The 18969-nt window shown below is 40.7% G+C and overlaps 1 protein-coding gene across 1 annotated transcript in view; it reads right to left on the bottom strand.

Annotated features, from left to right (window-relative positions):
- Positions 1-14724: 14724 nt before the first annotated feature.
- The window catches only part of NHSL1 (NHS like 1), a 68443-nt gene continuing 64198 nt past the window's right edge, over positions 14725-18969 (bottom strand). Inside the window, exon 8 of the mRNA XM_053937509.1 lies at positions 14725-18356. Within this exon, the coding sequence (XP_053793484.1) occupies positions 17633-18356 (724 nt within the window). The 3' untranslated portion in view covers positions 14725-17632. The remainder of the gene's footprint in view (positions 18357-18969) is intronic.

Raw genomic sequence — 18969 nt, forward strand, 5'->3', positions numbered from 1 at the left:
GATTGTTAGCACTGCTAAAGAAAATTAAAAACAGATACTTGCTCAAATCCATATTAACAGAAACACTGCCATGACTTAAATTCTTCTTTCTAGAAAACTGCTTTTTATTCCATCTGGAATTGGTATCCCTTATCTCATTCCAACACAGATTTTTCTAGTCTCATACGCTAATTGTCCCTAGTAGGTTTCAATATAACCGGCATCTCTAGTCTTAAATCTCCACCCCAAAGAGAAGGCCCACCAAAAAAAGAGAGACAATGTTTCTTAAGCAAACATACTGAAATTAAATCCCCATTGCCTAGAAGCTGCCTCTGATCCCATCGGGCTGTGCTGACACACATCTCAGCAGCCACTGTGCTACTGATGTTGGTGCTACTGGTTGTGGAGCAGCTATCAGGTCCTCTGGGCAAACACCTTGTGCATCAAAGCAGAGAGCTCATGACCTGAAAGGAACTCGTGCCTGACAATAGGAGCAACCAGAGGTGCAATGGGAAGATTTTCCATTGTTTTAGCTGCAGTAATCTGAAAGTTTTAGAGCACCCCATCTAAAAGATGTTGGAATTGGGACCATAAACAAAAAGACTGAGGAGAGACATTAAGCTTTCAGTTACATAAAAGGTAACAGCAAACACAGTAAAATAGAGACCCTTCATGCCTACACCAATGTGAACTGGTGCAAGTGATTTTAAACTGAAGCAAGATTAAATCAGAAAAGAAAATTCCAAAAGTAAAGTGTAGTCTGAAAGTGCAGTGAAGCAGTGGCAGCACCATCTCTGGACACACTGAGAAGGTAGACAAAGATCTGTCCAGAATGAGGAAGGCTCCTGGTTAGAGCAGAGAATGGATTAGATTTCTTCTCTGTGTCCTTTCCTGTTCCTATGCCCTAAAAATTACACTTTCTTTGAAAATTTCATATTATGAGATTTCATGTGCGTCCAGAAATCACTGTAACATTGGCATTGTACTTTATAGCCATAAGGTTATTTTTCCCTTTTTTTTTGTTTAAATCTTGTATCTGCTAGTGCACATACAAATGATGAACTTACCTTGATGCAAAGGGTAATTGTAATTCATTTTTCTATTATGAAAATACTAAGGAACCCTGATGAGATTAATTATGTATACACTACCCCTTGTTTATTTTTAGTAGGAAACTATGGAACAATACAGGCCCTTTCGTTAAGGGGGCTTCACAAGCTTAGAGAGCAATCTCTGTGCTTGTCTTCCCTGTGAGAGCTGCCAGTCTCTCACTGACATGGGTCCATTGTTCTGCAGACCAAGACAAATACACATCTTGCACACATGGCACATTCTTGATCAAAATACATTTAATGTAAAAGAACACAGGTAATTTATACAAAATAGTTCTTCTAGATATCCACTGAAAGTATTCAGCAGGTATCTCCAATAATACTGCAGTAGTTTTGTATTAATAGAATACCCTGCCTGTCTCATTTTAGCCAAAGAAAGAAAAGATGACACAGCTCTTTGCAACCACTGTGGGATCTCAGCAAATAACAGCTCACATAAAATTGATGCATGCTTCTGCATAGATTGAACATCTGGCACCTGATCTTTGCTGAACTTAAAACTAACTCGTGACTCATTGGTTTGTATTTGCCAATGATAAAATGTGCTTTTCAAAAGAGAATTGTCATTGCTGGGCGTTATGAAGTAACCCTTAAGTCTAGAGAAGGCAGAATAAGCATTTCGGTGCATACATTTCACTTCAGAGAGATTCTCACCTGTAACAGGTATCTTGACTAGAAATTTAGAAACACAACTGAAGTGGGAAGCATTTTGAAAAAAAGAAAACCAAACAAACCCTGACAGTATATCTTTATGATAGTTCAATAATATCACAGTGGTCAAGAAAGAACTGCTCCCAAAATAGAACTCTTCACTTAATCCACACTTCAAAGGATTTTACTTGGGTTCTTATGGGAGCAAAGCCTCCAAATACAGATACACAACTACTTTTGCTAGTACAAACTCCACTGGCATGAACTATATATGCTCCAGTAGTGAAAACTCTTACAAATGTAGGTTATATCAATAGGAGAAAGTGAATGGGCAGTCTTATTCTGGTTAGGAGAGTAATTTTATTTGGGTGAGGGTTTTTTTCTATTGTTGTTTGCTGGAGTTTTTTTACAAATTTCAAGAACAAACATTTTACAAAAACGTCAGATAAGGATAAGCTGAATGCTTATGGCAAATAAATTATTCACTGACTCCTCTCTCAAAAACTGTCATAAGTGAAACAGCTATGAATTTTTAATAATTAAATTTCTTAATTTCAGTCTGTTAGTAAATAATCATGTCATGCCATGACTTTCATTACAAAGCAGTTCTATTCATCTCTTGGATAATGAGGTCTTCTGCAGAACAGGAAAGGCATGTGAGTGTGGAGCCTAAGGAATGTGTCCTCTGTAATAAAGACAACCTGCTATTCTCAGTGGTATGGCTAGCAAGGCTGACACAGCTATTCAATCAATGCTGCAGACGCCTGGGTGTTGATGGAGAAGCAAAACCTCATTGAAGACTCTCAGATACGTGACTAGGCTGACAGCAGTGTAAATGTATGCTTGCACTTTCACAAACTTTCCATTAAAAAGGTAGAAAAATGCCAATGCCTTTCATGCTTGTTGAGGGTATGAAAGAATCAAACTTGTCTGTGAGTTTGGCTCCATCAGTAGTTTTGCTTCTGATTATTCACAGGAATATCATGTCTATGAGACCTTACTGTCAGAAATTAAGGAAGAAGAAGCAATCATAACTGTAGTACTCAGAATTTCATAGAACCAAATTATAGAATCATTGAGGTTGGAAAAGGCCTCTAAGATCATCAAGTCCAACTTCAAGCCCAGCATTGCCATGTTCACTGCTAAACCACGTAAATGACACATCTACATATTTTTTGAACACTTCCAGGGATGGTGACACAGACGCTTTCCTGGACAGCCTGTTTCAAGGCTTGATAACTTTTTTTAGTGAATTTTCCCTAATATCCAATTTAAACCTTCTCTGGTGCAATTTTCCCTCTCTTCTTGTCACTTTTTACCTGGGAGAAGAGGCCAACCCCTACCTCACCACAAACATCGTTTTAAAAGGTTGTGCCATTAATATAATTTTATCATATCCAGCTCCTTCTATATTCATTTGTCCCTACAATGTCAGCATTATTTTATTCTTGAATGTTATTTTTTTTTTATTGATTGCTTACCTTATAACTTTTCAGACATTTCTATCTGTGGCAGAAATAAATACTTTAAAGCAAGAGAGCATGGACAGGCAACCATCTCCAGTCATGTCAAGTACCTTCATAGGTCTATCTTATTTTATAGTGTTTTGGCTTCTTGTTTTGTTTTTTTTACAGGTTCAAACTGAGAGAACTGAATGCATTTTTTTTTTTAGTTCTTTGAATACTAGTGAACTGAATTCCTTTAGTGGCCTTCCAAGCACAAAGCACAGGAAGCAAAGCCATACTCTTCCTGCCCTACACCATCAACTATCCTGAAAGGAAAGTGAAAAAGATCACAAATCAGGATGAAAAGAGGTAAGAGAAATGCCCATCCAGAAATAAGCCTCTCACAAAACTGCTTTCTCCTCCCCGACTTCCTATTTTTCACTTCTCTCTCCTTTGGCTTAATTTTAATTTTCTGCCAACTATATAAAAGACGACACAGGAAGAAAAACTACCTCCACAGACTGACCCATGGCTCTAGAGAGCAAAACTAAGTGCCATGTGTTATGTTCTACTAGTAATCTGGAATATCTGCTTGTGATTATAAAATGCTTTGCACAAAGTCAGTTTCCACTGCAGGTAAACCAGACAAATTCAAACATATTTCTACAAACACATTTCCCTGCTTGCGTACCAACAACACGGCAAATAATTTAAACAGCGCCATTAAAAACTAAGCATGTGTTTCAGTTCTATGGCACTTTTTCTCTGTCTTTTTCTCCAGTTTGGAAAACTCACAGTTGACAACACTCTCAGATGTTAGTATGGCCTAAGGCTCTTCAGAAAGACTATACACCTATGTTTTAGAAAAAAAATAATAAACTTGATGGGAATTAGCTTGTTTATAAACCCTATCTTAATTAACACTGACCCCTTTTTCACTTGTTAATGATGCAGAACCTAAATATTTCTATATAAGACTGATTTCTAGTGGTTTCTAGCAGCAAAACATTGTGGCCATCAGGAACTAAAAATGCTGCTGTCATGCAATGAAAGGGAAAAAAAAAAAAAAAAGCAGATCCATTAGCACAACCCTTCAGTGTCTGGCTGCATCAGGAAGATCAAAGCAGACAGAGGACATTAGTTTGGAGACAGAAGAAGCCACACAAGTACAGTCCTGTCTAGCACAATTCTGAGACTTTCACAGTGGTTCTTTTCCACAGCATTACCAGAAATCATCACCTGGAGAAAAAGCATGGTGCTACATGACAGAGGAGCATGGTGTCCCTGATGCATGACAGGTGACACCTGAGGCATTAGCATCAATGGGCCCAGTGGTGCCATGCTCCACCATGAGGTCCTGCACCTCTCCCGTGCTTCTGTGCATCTCTCCAGCAGCCCCAGTCCTGCCACTCCCGCCCGTAAGAAGGAAAGGTTGAGCGGTCTCAACCTGCCCTGTAAGATTCCTACTGGAAACAAAATAATGAAGTTTTAGACCCTTACAGCATATTTTTATAACAAAAGTAGCAAGTTAATACACTGGTAACATCTAGATCTGTGTGCCAGTTATTATGGCAGACTCTATAAAAGAGACACATAGTAAATTGTACTTTCTTTGTCTAAAAACATAACCTAACATAAACTAGAGCACAAGGAAAGAACTATTGCATTTTATGCTTTGCAGATCATCCTGTAAGTCAGAGGGCTTATTTTCTAATCTATTATTCTTTATCTAGCTTATGCATATCTTATTTTAAATAATGTAAATAGAAATTGTAGGTATGGCAGGCAAGGTAAACTATGAGCAGGAAGCATGCCTGGATACCATATCTGAGAGCTCCACACAAACAGCTCGCTCTCTTTAGCTAACATCACTTCAAAAGATTATCACCTCCTATATATTTTCTGGACTCCTTCCAAATCCCCACTCCAACGACCAACTAACCACAGAGTTGTTGGAGGCATTTATGAATTTGGTTTGTCCAGTTTCATTTATTAACAGATTTTCTGTTTTAGCTGGGACTGAGTGCCAGGAAATATTTACACTAAATGCATTAACTTCTAATAAATACCATTTTCTACTTTTGTTAGAAGACAAAGAAGGTTTCCAGAATGGCTTGCATTTAGAGCAATCATACTGATTTTTAAAGAGCTGAAAAGAATTTTTCATGATAATGACAACCTGCTTCCCTGGCCCAAGTTATGCTGGGCACCACTCCCAGCTACCAGAAGAGGGGAGCTTGGCAAGGCCTTCTATCCATTAGGTAGCTTGCCATCATGTTTAACAGACAACAAGATTAAATTCCCAATTTTTCCAGGACTCAGCTTGTTTGGTGAAACTGGACAGCAGAACATCTGACAGCTACTCTAAGGGAGGTTGGATTTCACTGCTGATGGGCCTTAGAGAGTTTCCAGCAACTCCTGTTCACCCAGTCCCTTGTCCCCAGTGCTGAACCAGCCCTTTTTAAAGTTGTACACCTTTCTTTAGTACTTCTCATAAATTACCACAATAGTACCCAACAACACAGACTACTCCAACTGGTATCTTTCCAGCTAACACTATTTTGAACCATACATTCTGGCAAAATACGTATTATTCTTAATCCCAGTCATTAGCTCTCAACAGCCTCGCTCCCGGTTTGTGACAGCTACACAGCAAAGGTCCCTTTCTGCTCATGCCTGCCCAAAACAGCTGCCAGTGGCTAAATAATGACTGGCTCCTTGGGCTGGTTTGGGATCAACTGCCCTGAATGGCACCAGGGCTTCCAAAGGAGGCTGCCAGGAGATGTTCTCCTGCATCCTCCAAGTTTCTGGAAATGAGAGGGAACTGCCAAAGCCATCCAGGAGCACCAGGAGTACAACACAGTAGTGCTGAACCAAGTGGCAGCTGCATCCAGAGACCCCAGTGACAGTCCAAGAGCTCTGTATTGAACCATTAAGTGTCTGGCAAATCAGCACAGTTGTAAATATTTAATACCAGATAGTCTGCTCAGAGTAGACAAGCACTTACCCATTTTTGTCTCAGTTTCCTTCCCTAGGCACTCTGCACAGAGGGGAGAGATGGCCTCCAAGCCCCAACAGTGTTTGCTCCTGTGTCCCCTGCCTGCACACCTTCCTCAAGGTGTGTCTGTGGTGGGCAGATACCCTCACGAGGTAACAGCCTGAGCAGGTACAAGGCCTTATAGATGGCAAAAAGTGAGCGAAGTGTACATAAGAGGATCAGGAGTGCTATTTCCAACACCAAGGGAAGAGCCTGGATATCCCATCAGTTTCCTAGAAAGGCTCACCAAGTATCTGCTGAATTATGGAGGTTGCTGCACAGCCACAAGGATCCATCAGCACAGATTACCTTAATTCATTAAACACAAAACTGCAGCAACCCAGAACGAGATTCACAGTTCTGGATTTAGAGCCTTGCAGAGAGAGGTAATTGGCAAGCATAACATCTACTGCTGCCCACTTTTAACCCAGAGCCTCCATACATCTGCCAGTCAGGGCACCCTTAATCTAGCTGCTGGTTCAATCAAGGGCACAGAAGATAATGGGGAGTAGCAGCCCTTACAGCAGTCAGCTTAAGGACAAGAATGAAAAACAAAGGCTTTAAAGTCACAGCCTGTTCACCAGAAGCATTTTACACGTCTCCTTCTATTTTCCAATTTCTTCCTCTTGAAGAGGCCTGGAAGTTTTGCATCCTCTGGTTCCAACTGCTTACACCACATGGAAAGTTATAATTTCAGATTAAATGCAATTTGTATCAAATAGTAAAGAATGATAGGACAATTTCTATACTGGATAAAGCAACTTGAACATTTGACCTACATACTTGATTACAACCATTTTGAGAGGATTTAAATAGCTGTTTTCTATTCTGTACACAGGCTGTCTTCAGCTTTGATAAAGCTCCCTGAACAAGAAGTTTTTCCTGATATGATATTAAGGAGGCAAGGATGCTTCCAACAGAGGGAATTACTTATGTTCTAGGTCACAGTCAATAAAACATCAATAAATCTTGTAACTCAACAAATTTAAAAGTATTTAAAAGTACCTGTAGAAACTGTTGATAAACCATGAGAAAACAAGATGCAGCATTACAGATATCTTTAACTGCACCTGCCTCTTTCATCCTGCTTTTCTAAGCTCCCTCACAAACTAGCTTTAACTTCTTATCAGAATTCACCTGTGGCTTGTTTTCTGCAGAGCAGTCAAGGGGTTCTCAGGACTTAAAGGAAACCCTAAGCAATCATTATGCAACTAGTTTCAATTAGGTGCTAGTGCTGCTTCAGACTTTGACTTGGCTGCTACAACCTAATCTTCCCAATCCCACAGGGAGCTGTGGTCTTGTCTTGTGCCCACCTGTAAGTAAACTTAGTGCTTCCCAGTTCTCAGTGAGGAGAAATCAACTGAGTTGAATAAAGACCACTTAGGGATAGGAACATTTGTTTTGTCAGGTCTGCAAAGTGCATGGCCCACAGAGAGCTGCCCCCATTCCTGACAGGCTTGCTACAAAACAGCGTTCAGGATTAGTAAGGATCTTTCAGATATACTTCCTTGGGTCATAAGGAGCCTACTTTGCAGCTGAGGAAAAAGGGTGTGCTGGGTAGCAAGGTTTCCTCAGAACACTAATATAATGTGATTATGCTGCATGGGGTCGGAGTCTTCTCTTACTGGCTTTTCCACCCTGTTATGGTTTCTCTGTGAAATCTGTATGAAATCAGGTAATTTCAAAAGTACAAAGTTTCTCTCAGTTTCATGGAAACTCATTTCAATTAAAGTGACTACAACAGTGACCTCATTATGGGAAGTGTCTCTTGCAAGACACTGAGGAAACCCACGTAGAAGAAAGGCTCCATAAGTATGGTGAAAATATTGTAGTGGGCCCTCTGTGATGCAGCAGAGAATCCAACAAGTCAAAAAGGTACAGAAAAACTGGTGTTTGTACTTTGTTGCCCTCAGAACTACAGCAGAACAATGAAATTGTTAGATTTGTTTGCGGAATTAAAGGAGCAAATGCAGACTTTGAACAAGCCACCAAGACAGATGCTTTTTCGAACTCCAAGCTCTTTAGCTGATCTGCCTGTGTTTCTATGTGCCATTGAGCTGTTTTTACTCACCTGATCTTCTGAAGGAATGACAATATTGATGGTGCCCCAATGAGTCTGGTGCACATCCAATCTGCATCCACCTTTGCAGTCTTCTCTTAATGCCACTCAAACACCAGAATAATGGAATCAGTCTCTTGGAATTGGATATCTTTGCTGAAGAAAGAGGAGAAACGTGTGGGTCTGCCAGGTGTGGATTAATTTGTGTGGTGCTGTCAAATGGTTTGTGTCCCTCTAATCCAAAGGCAATATCCAGAATAATAAACTTGGATAAATTACCTACTTTCCTGCATTAGGGAACTAATTTTTCACTTTCAGCAACTAAATCATGTGCTGCCTAGAGACAAAACCTAGTCTGAATTAGCCTGTAGTATAGCAATAGTCATTACCCTCCTACAATAGGCATTCACTGGGGCAATTCTCACACAAAAACCTCACATTTTTCTGTTTTTAAATCTGACCAAGGCCACAATTTATGTAGATTGTGTCCCATCAGATTATGTATTACTTTCTATAATGGCATATTTTCCCTACTTGGTTGTGTGAGTCAGCACAGGCAGGACACAGGAAGAATGGCAAAAACACAAAGATGACATATATTTCCCTTACCTCACCAACCAGGGGATCCCCAAAGCAGCACCCAGGCAGAGGCACACAAGTGGGACACAGGCACCACAGAGCTTGGCCCATGCTAGAGGATCACCAAACCTGCTGTCCTTGCCTGTTTATCAGGGATTCACACAGGGATTTTACCACTCTGCTTTGATCTTTCCTGAAGCAGAGCAGGAATCTCAAGCATGTGTGATAGGGTGCCTCTAAGTCTCTCACAGGCTTATGTTATCCAAACACAGATGTTCTACTTGTCAAACACACAAGGCTAAACAACAATTAGTATGATGTATGTGTTTTTCTACACCCCAGCTGCAAGTCACTTCAGCGTGTTTATAATCCTCCTCACCAGTCTTCTGCTAATATCCCACATTAGTTGTTCATATCACAGTAAAAACATTGTGCCAGCAGGAGCTAGGGAGAGGAAGGAAGAACTTGAACAGTTTGCAAATGTGAAGGAAACAAACTGAATTCCACATTTCAGTATTTTCTCAGAGTTACAGACTGCAAAAAGGCAGAATTGAAGACTACCAGGTAAAACTTAAGATTAATATCCAGTGTTACCAATTAGGCCCTATTTGATGGAATTCTGCTTTTCAGGTAGAGTCTCTCAGGACATCAGGCTCTTAAGAAATGCAGATCAAGGTGTGCAGCCAGTTATCTTACCAATTTATCTTGCCATTGAATAGTTGTTTAATATTCGCTGTCTTCTATCCTAAGGGCCACCTCTCTTCATAGGCATTTAGGAAACCCGTATGTTTGCAGGTGAGGAGAGCCCAGTAAAACAGACTCTAGGCAACACTTTTGTAAGGTGTAGGCTAACAGACTGTGGGAGAGGCCCCCACAGCATGGGCACAAACCACAGCTCGATGTTGGGTGCCGAGGGCAGAGACAACTCCCTCACCACGAGTGGTCACCACGAGAGCCTGCCTGTACTGTTACTGGTGTGGAGTGGTGCCGTAGCTGCATGCAGGCCTTTCGCGGCTGCAAGGAGGAGCTGGAGTGGCTGAGGACAGAGCTGAGCTTGTTTGTGGGAGCTGGGTGTGAATTGGGACACAGAGAGAGCTTGGAGGTCAGCGTCAGTCTCTGGAGCTCTGCTGGAGCAGAATGCAGAGGTGGCATCTGGGGCTGGGATTAAGGGAAGCAGGCATACTAAGAGGCATGTTAGAAAGAAATGTTGGCAGGTCACGTTAGAAAAGGTGGGAGTAGGAAACTCTTCTCTGGATCCAGAGTTTAGCAAAAAGGTTTTGGCTGTTTGTCCCAACTGAAGAGCCAGCAAGTCTGGAGGCCCCGGTGCTGTCACGTACACACATGGACCGGCACAGAAGCAGGAGTTGCTGCTCCTGATGGCATTTTCCTAGACAGATGAATGTTGGGAAGTCCATGGTCTACAGACTAAGGCATAAAGAACAATCAAGCTCAGATTCCCTTAGTATTTATTATTCTTGGCAGGACTTCCAAAAGATATACCAGTATCACAGCTTGATGCTAGCAAGATGTTTCAAGCAGGATGAGGAAATACCTGTTGAAAGAGTACTGCTAAGGCACTCTACAAGAATTAATAGCTGACATGAGATCTGGTTTATCCAAAGAAGGAAAAGTCCAACAAACAAGAACAACAACCAGAATGACTTTTGAGAAAGGCATTTCAGTTTATTGTCAAGACGCTTTCTTCCCTCTTTTCTCAGCAAGTATTTCAGATAATTTCTAACATGGAATTCCAGTTCAAAGAGGTCACAATTTCCCAGACCTTGGTGATCATTTGAGAGAGCAAGTTTGTGGCACAGAAAGTAATCTTTTAGATTCTTTGTTCCCAAAATCCAACATGGTTTCGGAGGAGATTGTCACATCATACAAGAAACTCATCCCATTAATTTGATGACTAATTTGTTGTAGTCAGTCCTGGACCCCACAGCTACACTTCAAAAAAAGCTTTTATGTTACACAGCTCACTTGCCTTGGGTTGTGCTTAACAGTCTAAAACCAGAGTACTGCTCGTGGTTTTTTAAACTCAGAAATAACCTATTAACTACTTTCCATGTTTCTACATGCCACAATCTTAAATTCTGACAAATTTTGCAAGAAAATGCCTGAGTAAATAGAGAAATCAGGCTTAATGTTCTGTGCTGTCTCTTGAATATTACATTGAGGTACATAAACTTTTTTCCCTGTGTATCACATCACAAGAGACCTTTCTGTGGAATTTAAGTTTGTTTGATCTTTGCCCTAAATGATCCAAGTGTGCTGTGCATGGGAATATGCCAACCTCATTTGGGATCACCTGTGGTTTGATACTGTCTATCCATGGCTTGCAAATGGATTTAAGCTACCTTAGACTCAAACTTGGACTTACGTGAAACTCTGCATGACCTCTGCTCACAGCCACGTGCTCCCTGTGCACCCCATCTTCCTTAGGATCCCCTTTCTGAAATGCACTTCTGTTTTGTATCAGGGCTCTATAAAAATGTAAATAGATTGAAATCCCTAGTCTGTGACTGCTGTACTGACTACATAAACCTGGGCTTTGCTTTTTAAGTCCTTTGGACTACGCTGCAGCTCCCGGTTGGCACAGTAATTTGCAAAATCACCATTTCCACACAGCACATTACAACACCCTGATTAAGGCAAAAAGGATGGGACCATCTCTTACTAAGGCAGCTTCTCAACTGCTGCCTGGACACTGAATTCTTGTGTCACTGTAATGCTCTTTCACCTCTTTTAAACTGACCTAGAAATCAGGGATTTTCTCCAAATTTAACTTCCAAAGGCAGGAATGTATGTGTCCATTTTCTGCAACCCAGTGTGAGAGACTGTTAGAAATAGCCTGTAACTTCTTCTGGAAAAAGTACACTGAACAGATATTTTAAAAAAAGAAAACGAAATTAGTGTACAACCAAGATGCACATGAACAACATTCCTCTTCAGATAGCAGATAATTAATTTAGTTTCTTGTATTTCTTGTTTCCAGGATTTAATCTTGTGGTGTTTTGGAATTTTTTTGGTTTTTGGAGGTTTTTGTTTTGTTTGGGGTTTTTGTTTTCATAAATTATGTGTTTTTTCCTCACAAATTAGTTTTTACCATCTAAACACAAAACTTAAATTTTTACTGTTTTTTTCTAGAGGTAGTGAAAATGCAGAAACTTCTGCTACTTTATGCATCCTAACAGATTTTCTTCTTCTTTTTTTTTTTTTTTTTTTTTTTTTTTTTTTTTTTTTTTTTCCCTTCAGCAGCTAATAATTCTGAAGGTTGGTGCACAAATAGACCAGTGTACTACAGACAGAAGCAACTCAGGTACATTGGGACTAGACTTTCTTCTCTATATACCTCCCCACATGCTTATACAAATACATTTGGATTCTCTATTAACAGACAATTTCCTACTAAAAATCAATGACATTTTCCATTAGCATTGTTGGGAGAAGCATTGATTGGCCCTTAAAAGGTTGGTTGCACATTATGTGAAAGAACCCAACTGCAAAGAGCTAAATTTGCAACATAAAATGTACTCAACATTCTGCTGGGGAAGCACTATAAAGGCTTTTACCCAGTTTTTCAGGACAATGTATGACACAGCACATCTTTATCAAACATTTCTATATTTTACTCTGTTGAGTGTTTATTAATTCACATCAGTATAGCCATAGTCACAATCCATCACTGAGTAGCTGCAATATTTTACTGCTGCGCTCTGATTTAAGTTGATAACACCCCTTTAGAACCAAGAAAGATACCAATTCCGCCAGAAGACTTTTCTAGTCTTAACCATGCAAGAAATCACTTCTGAAAGTTATTCAGATAATAAAGTACAAGGGGGGAACTCAGAAAGCTACCAAAGGCATTATAAAACTATTGTGTTCCCTTTGGTGAGTACTGAAGTTATTTTAACTAAAACATAAAATGATTCCTCATTGCCACTTTAACACTTTGTTTTACCATTGAAGTCCATCCTTTTAATTCTCTCCTATAAAAGCAAACAATGCATCATTTTGAATCACTCAAATGTACTGTGGCAACAGCTTTGTTTCAACAGTGACTGCTGCTATAAATTACTTTTCCAGAACTTTGTGGTATCCAAATACCTAACAAGATCTATTTTCTTGCAGCAGTATTAACACATTCATTCCTGTGCTGCATGCATGAATGGGCTCTCTTTTTTACTTCAGGAAATGACTGAAGGTTTAGCAAGTTACCCCAATGCAAGTGTCTGGAGACCTGTACCCCGTACATTGGAAGCACTGGATGCACAGGTGTTGGTAGAAATTAGACAAGATCAATCTGAGCTTTGATCTTCCCAATCCCCTTTATTCTTTCCAGACTTCAGGCACAGTGGTCCTATAGAACCCTCCCAAGAGCTGTGCTTGAGCCACCTACCCAGTGTTGCCTGAGGTCTCCTACAGCAGTTCTCACTCCAGACTATTACTGCTTCTCTAAGCTCACCCAATTTTGCTCATTTTCCTCTTCTAAATTGTTAGGGGTTTTGGTTTTTTTTTTCCCCCGCCATGTTTGACTGACTTCAGCCTTCTACACCCTTTGAATTAGGTTGAAACACACAGGCTACAATTTTTCTTCCTCCTTGCTCTGGCTATTCCATTTTTCCTTTGCCTTTTTCTCTCTTCTGTACTTGCTGGAACTTCTTTATCATCTAGAATCTGCACTAGCCTGCCCACCTCATACCTTAATCTGTGCATTCACTGTACTTCTGAGTAATCTCTTTGCTTCACCTTTTCTGCCAGTGCTTTCTTTCAGGCCAAGCCTTATGCAGGAACCAGCATCCCAGTCCTGGTTTCTCAAAATCCTGTCTTCACCAAATCTACTTCTTTCCCAAATCTTTTAACTGATATTCAGTAGCATTCCAAACCTCCTCTCACCAAGCTATTGCTCTTTGCATAACCTCCATCATTTCAATTAAGGTAATAAGTTCTCCTTTCCAGCATACAAATAGCAGTGAAGACTTGTAAATGCCCCAGGACCTTGTGAATGTATTAATAGAGTAATTGGAGGGCTCTGATTCACAGGGTTATTGGGCCTGCCTACATCTAACAGCAGAACTTTGAACATAAAGGAACGAAACATGAAATGAGTTAATAGAGGGCAGAATTTAGAAAAGGACTGAAGCTGAAAACCATTCCCAGTAAAACAGAAACCAGAAATTAATCTCACATCTAGCTTCAATAAAGATTCTTGTTTTAGAGGCAAACTGCACACCAGCTATAAACTCCAAACAAGCCCTGTGACAGTATGATGCATTAAGCATCAGGATGACAAGTCTGCTTCTTTTCTTCAGCACAACCAAGTTTGTGTATGTGCCCTCCTCTCCTTCTGCTCTGGATGTCTTTAGAAGAGGGAGGGCATAAATTGCTAAATTTAATCTAGAGTTATAGACCAATAAAACCTCAACTGCAAAACCTCCCTATGGAGGAATCTTATTGTCTAAGAGAGTAACTTTGAAGCTGTAAGCATGACAAAATAATTAACCACTTCTGCCTGTGGGGAGATGACAGGGTGACACCTCTGTAAGAAAGTTACATCAGCTACCAAAGTAAATGGTCTAAGCACCATTAAACGTATTTCAGCACACTTAAGGTATTTCACTACACCTTGTACTGTGTAAAATGCAGTCTTGTAGCAACATCAGTAGGGCTGCATAAACACTGCCTTCTGAATGTTAGCCAGAGCCTGAGCTTCAGCCCAAGTTCACCAAGTTCACCAGATGTGGGTTTTAGAGGAGCATCAATGCTACCTGTGGCCAGAGAGGAAATTCAGCCTGTTCTACATTCAAGTTTAATCTCATCTACCTGCACTGCATACCTAGTGCATTTAAGCCAGGCTTTTCCCAAGAGTTTCCCACATAGTCCATAAAAACAGCTGGCAGCATCAGCTGGCCATCACCAGGGAAGAGCGAGCTCCCCCCTACAGGCACTTGATGCAAAAGGCTGCACATGGCTGCAGAAGCTGCGGGCACCAGAGCTACAATTTCGCCCAGTGCATCCATTTCTCACTTAGATGATTAATCTTAAGAGTTCATCTGTAAACAATAAAACAAAGCCTGAGTATTATTTATGACACACTATCCTGTCAGGATGGTGGCACAAGGACTGGCTAGCATTTAGCATGGCTTCCAAAGGGACAGTACCTGCTGTGCAAAGGACTTGGTCCTTTCATGTTTCATGAGATCAGCTGAGCAAGACAGACCAAAGCAACATTGGCAAGATGTTTAGCCCAAAACATTCTGCCACTGCTACCTCTTTGTAACAGAATGTAGTTCAATATTAACAATATCTAAAACAATCTACTTTATCCAATTAGGTTTTATTTTCATTTAAAAAAATCCAATGGTTCTTTCAATATAGTTATCACATGAAAATGGTAGAAAGTTTGCTGTGCACCAGTTAATACCACCCTTGCTCCACAGAGTGCAGCTAGATTCAACTTGTCCATTTCACTTCTCACTCTGCTTATAATCTGGTTCTCCAAGAATTTTAGTTTTCTGGGACAGGTTGCAAGTAGGAGAGAAGTAGTAGAAACACTCACATGACATCGGAAAAAGCTTAGGATTATTTAAATTCTTTTAGTCTCAGAACTGAGATACCAAAATGGGATGGATGTGTGAGTACACTTTAGTTGTGTCTAAAGTGAATTAGTAAGTTTTGCAATGAAAACTGGAAATTAGTAGCTGGATGCAGGGATGATGGCATTCAGTGGGCTGCCATATGCATCATCTTTTGAAGGAGATTTTAATTGACTCAAAAGACAATATGGCAACTGGCAGGTTTTTTCTTTATTGAAGCAAAGTCACAGCATTTTCAGCACTATTCCCCTCTTGTGAAGGGAAGAGTTAAACGAAGGCCCCTGAAATTTACATAACTAACACTAAAGGATTGAAGAAAGAGATTACAAGCATATTTCTCTAAAATAAATAATCTACAAAGAGTGCTTTTTCTTCTTAAAAGCAATCTAAAAATGTAAAAATTCTACAGTAAGGAGATCAAAAGATATTTTAACAACTTTCAATATTTACAAACAATACAAAAACTGCGCATGCCATCAAATGATGCAAAATTCTTATTAAAAATTAAAAGCTTCATTCCTACCAAGAACCAAAAACTCCAGCCAATATTTCAGTTTTAATTAATGGTCTTCTTTACAATTGGAAAACCGTTAAATGCTCTTATTATCTGTAAAATATACAATAAAAATGAACCTCACTAAATTATTAAGGTTAAAAAAGAAGAGCAATACTGCAGGCAAATCAAAAAGGAAAGTAACCGTAACTTATTCTTTGGTAACCAAAAGTTAGCAAGTATCTGTATTTCAAGTGATGATAAGTAATAGTCTCCCCATTTTGACAAATGAAAGATAGATTTCCGGCAAAACACAATTCCCAAGTTTCAGTTTTGATAAACGGGCTCCACCTACAGCTTTGCAGTGCAAGTCAAATTTCTCTTTCTAATTCAGAAACACAAGTGTCCTGGTTCCGGCCAGGACAGGGTTCATTTTCTGCAGTAGCTAGGAGGGGCTGTGGCCAGGACACAGAGGTTATTCTACACCACCTCACAACACTGCTGAAAACAAGGAAGAGGGTCAGCAAGTCACACATTACCAGGCTCTGTGTGGTGAGCAGTCACCTGTGAGCCATTCATCTCTTTTGTGCACACTCTAAGTATTGTTGCTGTTACTGTCCATTTTCTTATTTCATTGTTGTTTCCAGTAAATTTTTCTTTTATCAGCCCCCAACCTTCACCTTTTGTGCCTCCAATTCTCCTCTCCAGCTACCCACAGAGGTAAGAGGAGAGGGGAGTGAGTGAGCAGGTACATGGTTTGGAGTGTTTTGGTGGGAACACTAAATTGGAGAATACTGTTCCTAAACAATTATAGTAACCCTTCCAAATTCTGGCAGTACACTGCTTCATTCATCTCCCACTTTCCTGGTGTCTGCTTGCACCCTCCACACACATCCAGCTGTTATAATTCTCTAAGGGAGTACTCCAGTCAAGGAAGCAATTCACCTGGAAATGTATGTTTCACCAAGTGAAAGTGTGTGGCTGCATAGCAGCTAGTAGTGCGTTATAAAATCAGCTCCCTTCTACCACCTTAACCACCTTAACTACACAGTTAATTTTCCCTCAGGAAAAAGAATTAAAAGTACAGTACCCTGGACCAATCCATAACCTGGTGAGCTCATTGCTCGAGCAGGACACGCTTCATCGAACGCTGGGCCATATCCCACTAAGGAGCCATGTAACCCCAGCACCAACCCTGCTACCTTCTCTCAGAGGTGAATGTGCCCCATTGTGCCTCCTTCTGCTTAACGAATGCACTACGCTGCATCACTACAACGCTTTTGAACCAAATGTCCAGCTTGTATCACAGGAGCCTTCCCATTTCAGGCTTATTCCTAAATTTTGCTTGCACAATTGCAGTCTCAAGAAAAAGAAAAACTTCACACCCCTACAGACTCTGAGAAAACTTCCCCACCCCACAAGAGGACTTCTAAGGCTTTACACAAAAAATTCAACTGTTAACATTCTTCAAGCCACAGACCACTCATTCAAAGCAAGTGCTCCCCACCCCAACCCAACCATGCAGAACCATCGTCACTTTAGCATTTAAACATACACATGCAGTTCGTGGAATAAATGCTCTCAGCAAAGTAACCTTGTCATGGTCTGGGCTTTCTTCTGGAATCTAGTCCCTGTGATTTTCTAGATTAATATCCAAAGCCTTTTGTCACACTGCCTTTTAACTTTCTTCAGCTGAAGAGTTTAGATACTTCCTTGAAGCACCTGGTTGAGTCATTAAGTCTACATGGGCTGGATCCAAGGTCTCCTTGCAACCTGCCTCCTCAGCATATGGGAAGTCATTCATGTCCATTTCATCACTGTTAAACATATCAAGCTGCCCCTCTTGCTGCTCTTCCGAAGTCCTCCGGACCCTGCCCTCGGACTGTTCCACCACTTCCCCATCTCCTTCACTAATGACAGTCATGGGGCTGCTCTGGATGCGGTTGCGGACGCTGTACTTGCTGCTGGCAGCAGACGGGGGTGTCCGTGACCGGCCGTACCTTGTGCCAGAGAAGGACATGCTCCTTGGCATCAGGCCCTCACTCTTGGCCCACTCTTCCTGGGCCCGTTTGCTCTTGCTGGGTGAGCAGCTGGCAGGGCTGTCAGAAAGGTCAGGGGGGGCGTCTGTCTTTGTCCGGTGGAACCGCGGGTCTGTGTTCTTCAACATCTCTGCTGCGGACATACGGGAACTGGTGTCACAGCGACTCCCTTTCTTCAGCAGCAGAGCTTTGAAGTTGTCATTGCTGGTGCTGCTCTTGCGAACGCTTCTCTGGATAGATCCAGCTTGTTTGAGGGTAGCTAAATTTGGAGAAGCACCAGTGGGAGTTACGGGGGGAGACGGAGAATGGTTGCGAGTACGGTCGTCTTCAGAATCTTTACGGCCAAGGACTTTCCTTTTGGATCTGAGTTTGAAACACACACACAAAAAGAGGATGACACAAAAATGAAAGTTTTTACCTCCTCTAATTAAATGCAGTTTAGAAGGATGACAATGAATTTAAGCTAAAGCAGAGATAGGGAAAAGGGAGAAGTGATCTAAATCTAAAGCATGAGTAAGAACACCACCAGAACTGTACAGGCAGTAATGCAGGTATTGGAGGTATAGGATAAGTTTATTACTCTTTTTCTGCAAATCTGGAACAATGAAACTACTAAAACTGGCAATACTGATGTTCAAAACACTTTAGTAAATTCAGTGAATCAGGTTTTCTGGAGTCAGTATTCAACTGCTCAGACTAATGTGCTATGAAGATTTAAACTCCATGCTGTTTTTCTGTTAATTGGGGGACCTGATTCAAAATATGTCATCTAGAGTATATAGGTTGTTTTGTTTCATTTTACGATTTGACAGTCTCTGGAGAATTAGAGGGGTAGTTTGGTACTTTTCCTTCAGAAAAAAGGACACAGCAATGCACTGCTGCTGAAGATGGAGAAAAGGGAGCCACGTGTAACAATTCTCAATAAAATGATTTTTTAAAAAACCCCTCCCTAATCCAAGTATTAAATAAATAGAGA

The sequence above is a fragment of the Vidua chalybeata genome, chromosome 3 (genome assembly GCF_026979565.1).
Source record: "Vidua chalybeata isolate OUT-0048 chromosome 3, bVidCha1 merged haplotype, whole genome shotgun sequence".
Lineage (NCBI taxonomy): Eukaryota > Metazoa > Chordata > Aves > Passeriformes > Viduidae > Vidua > Vidua chalybeata.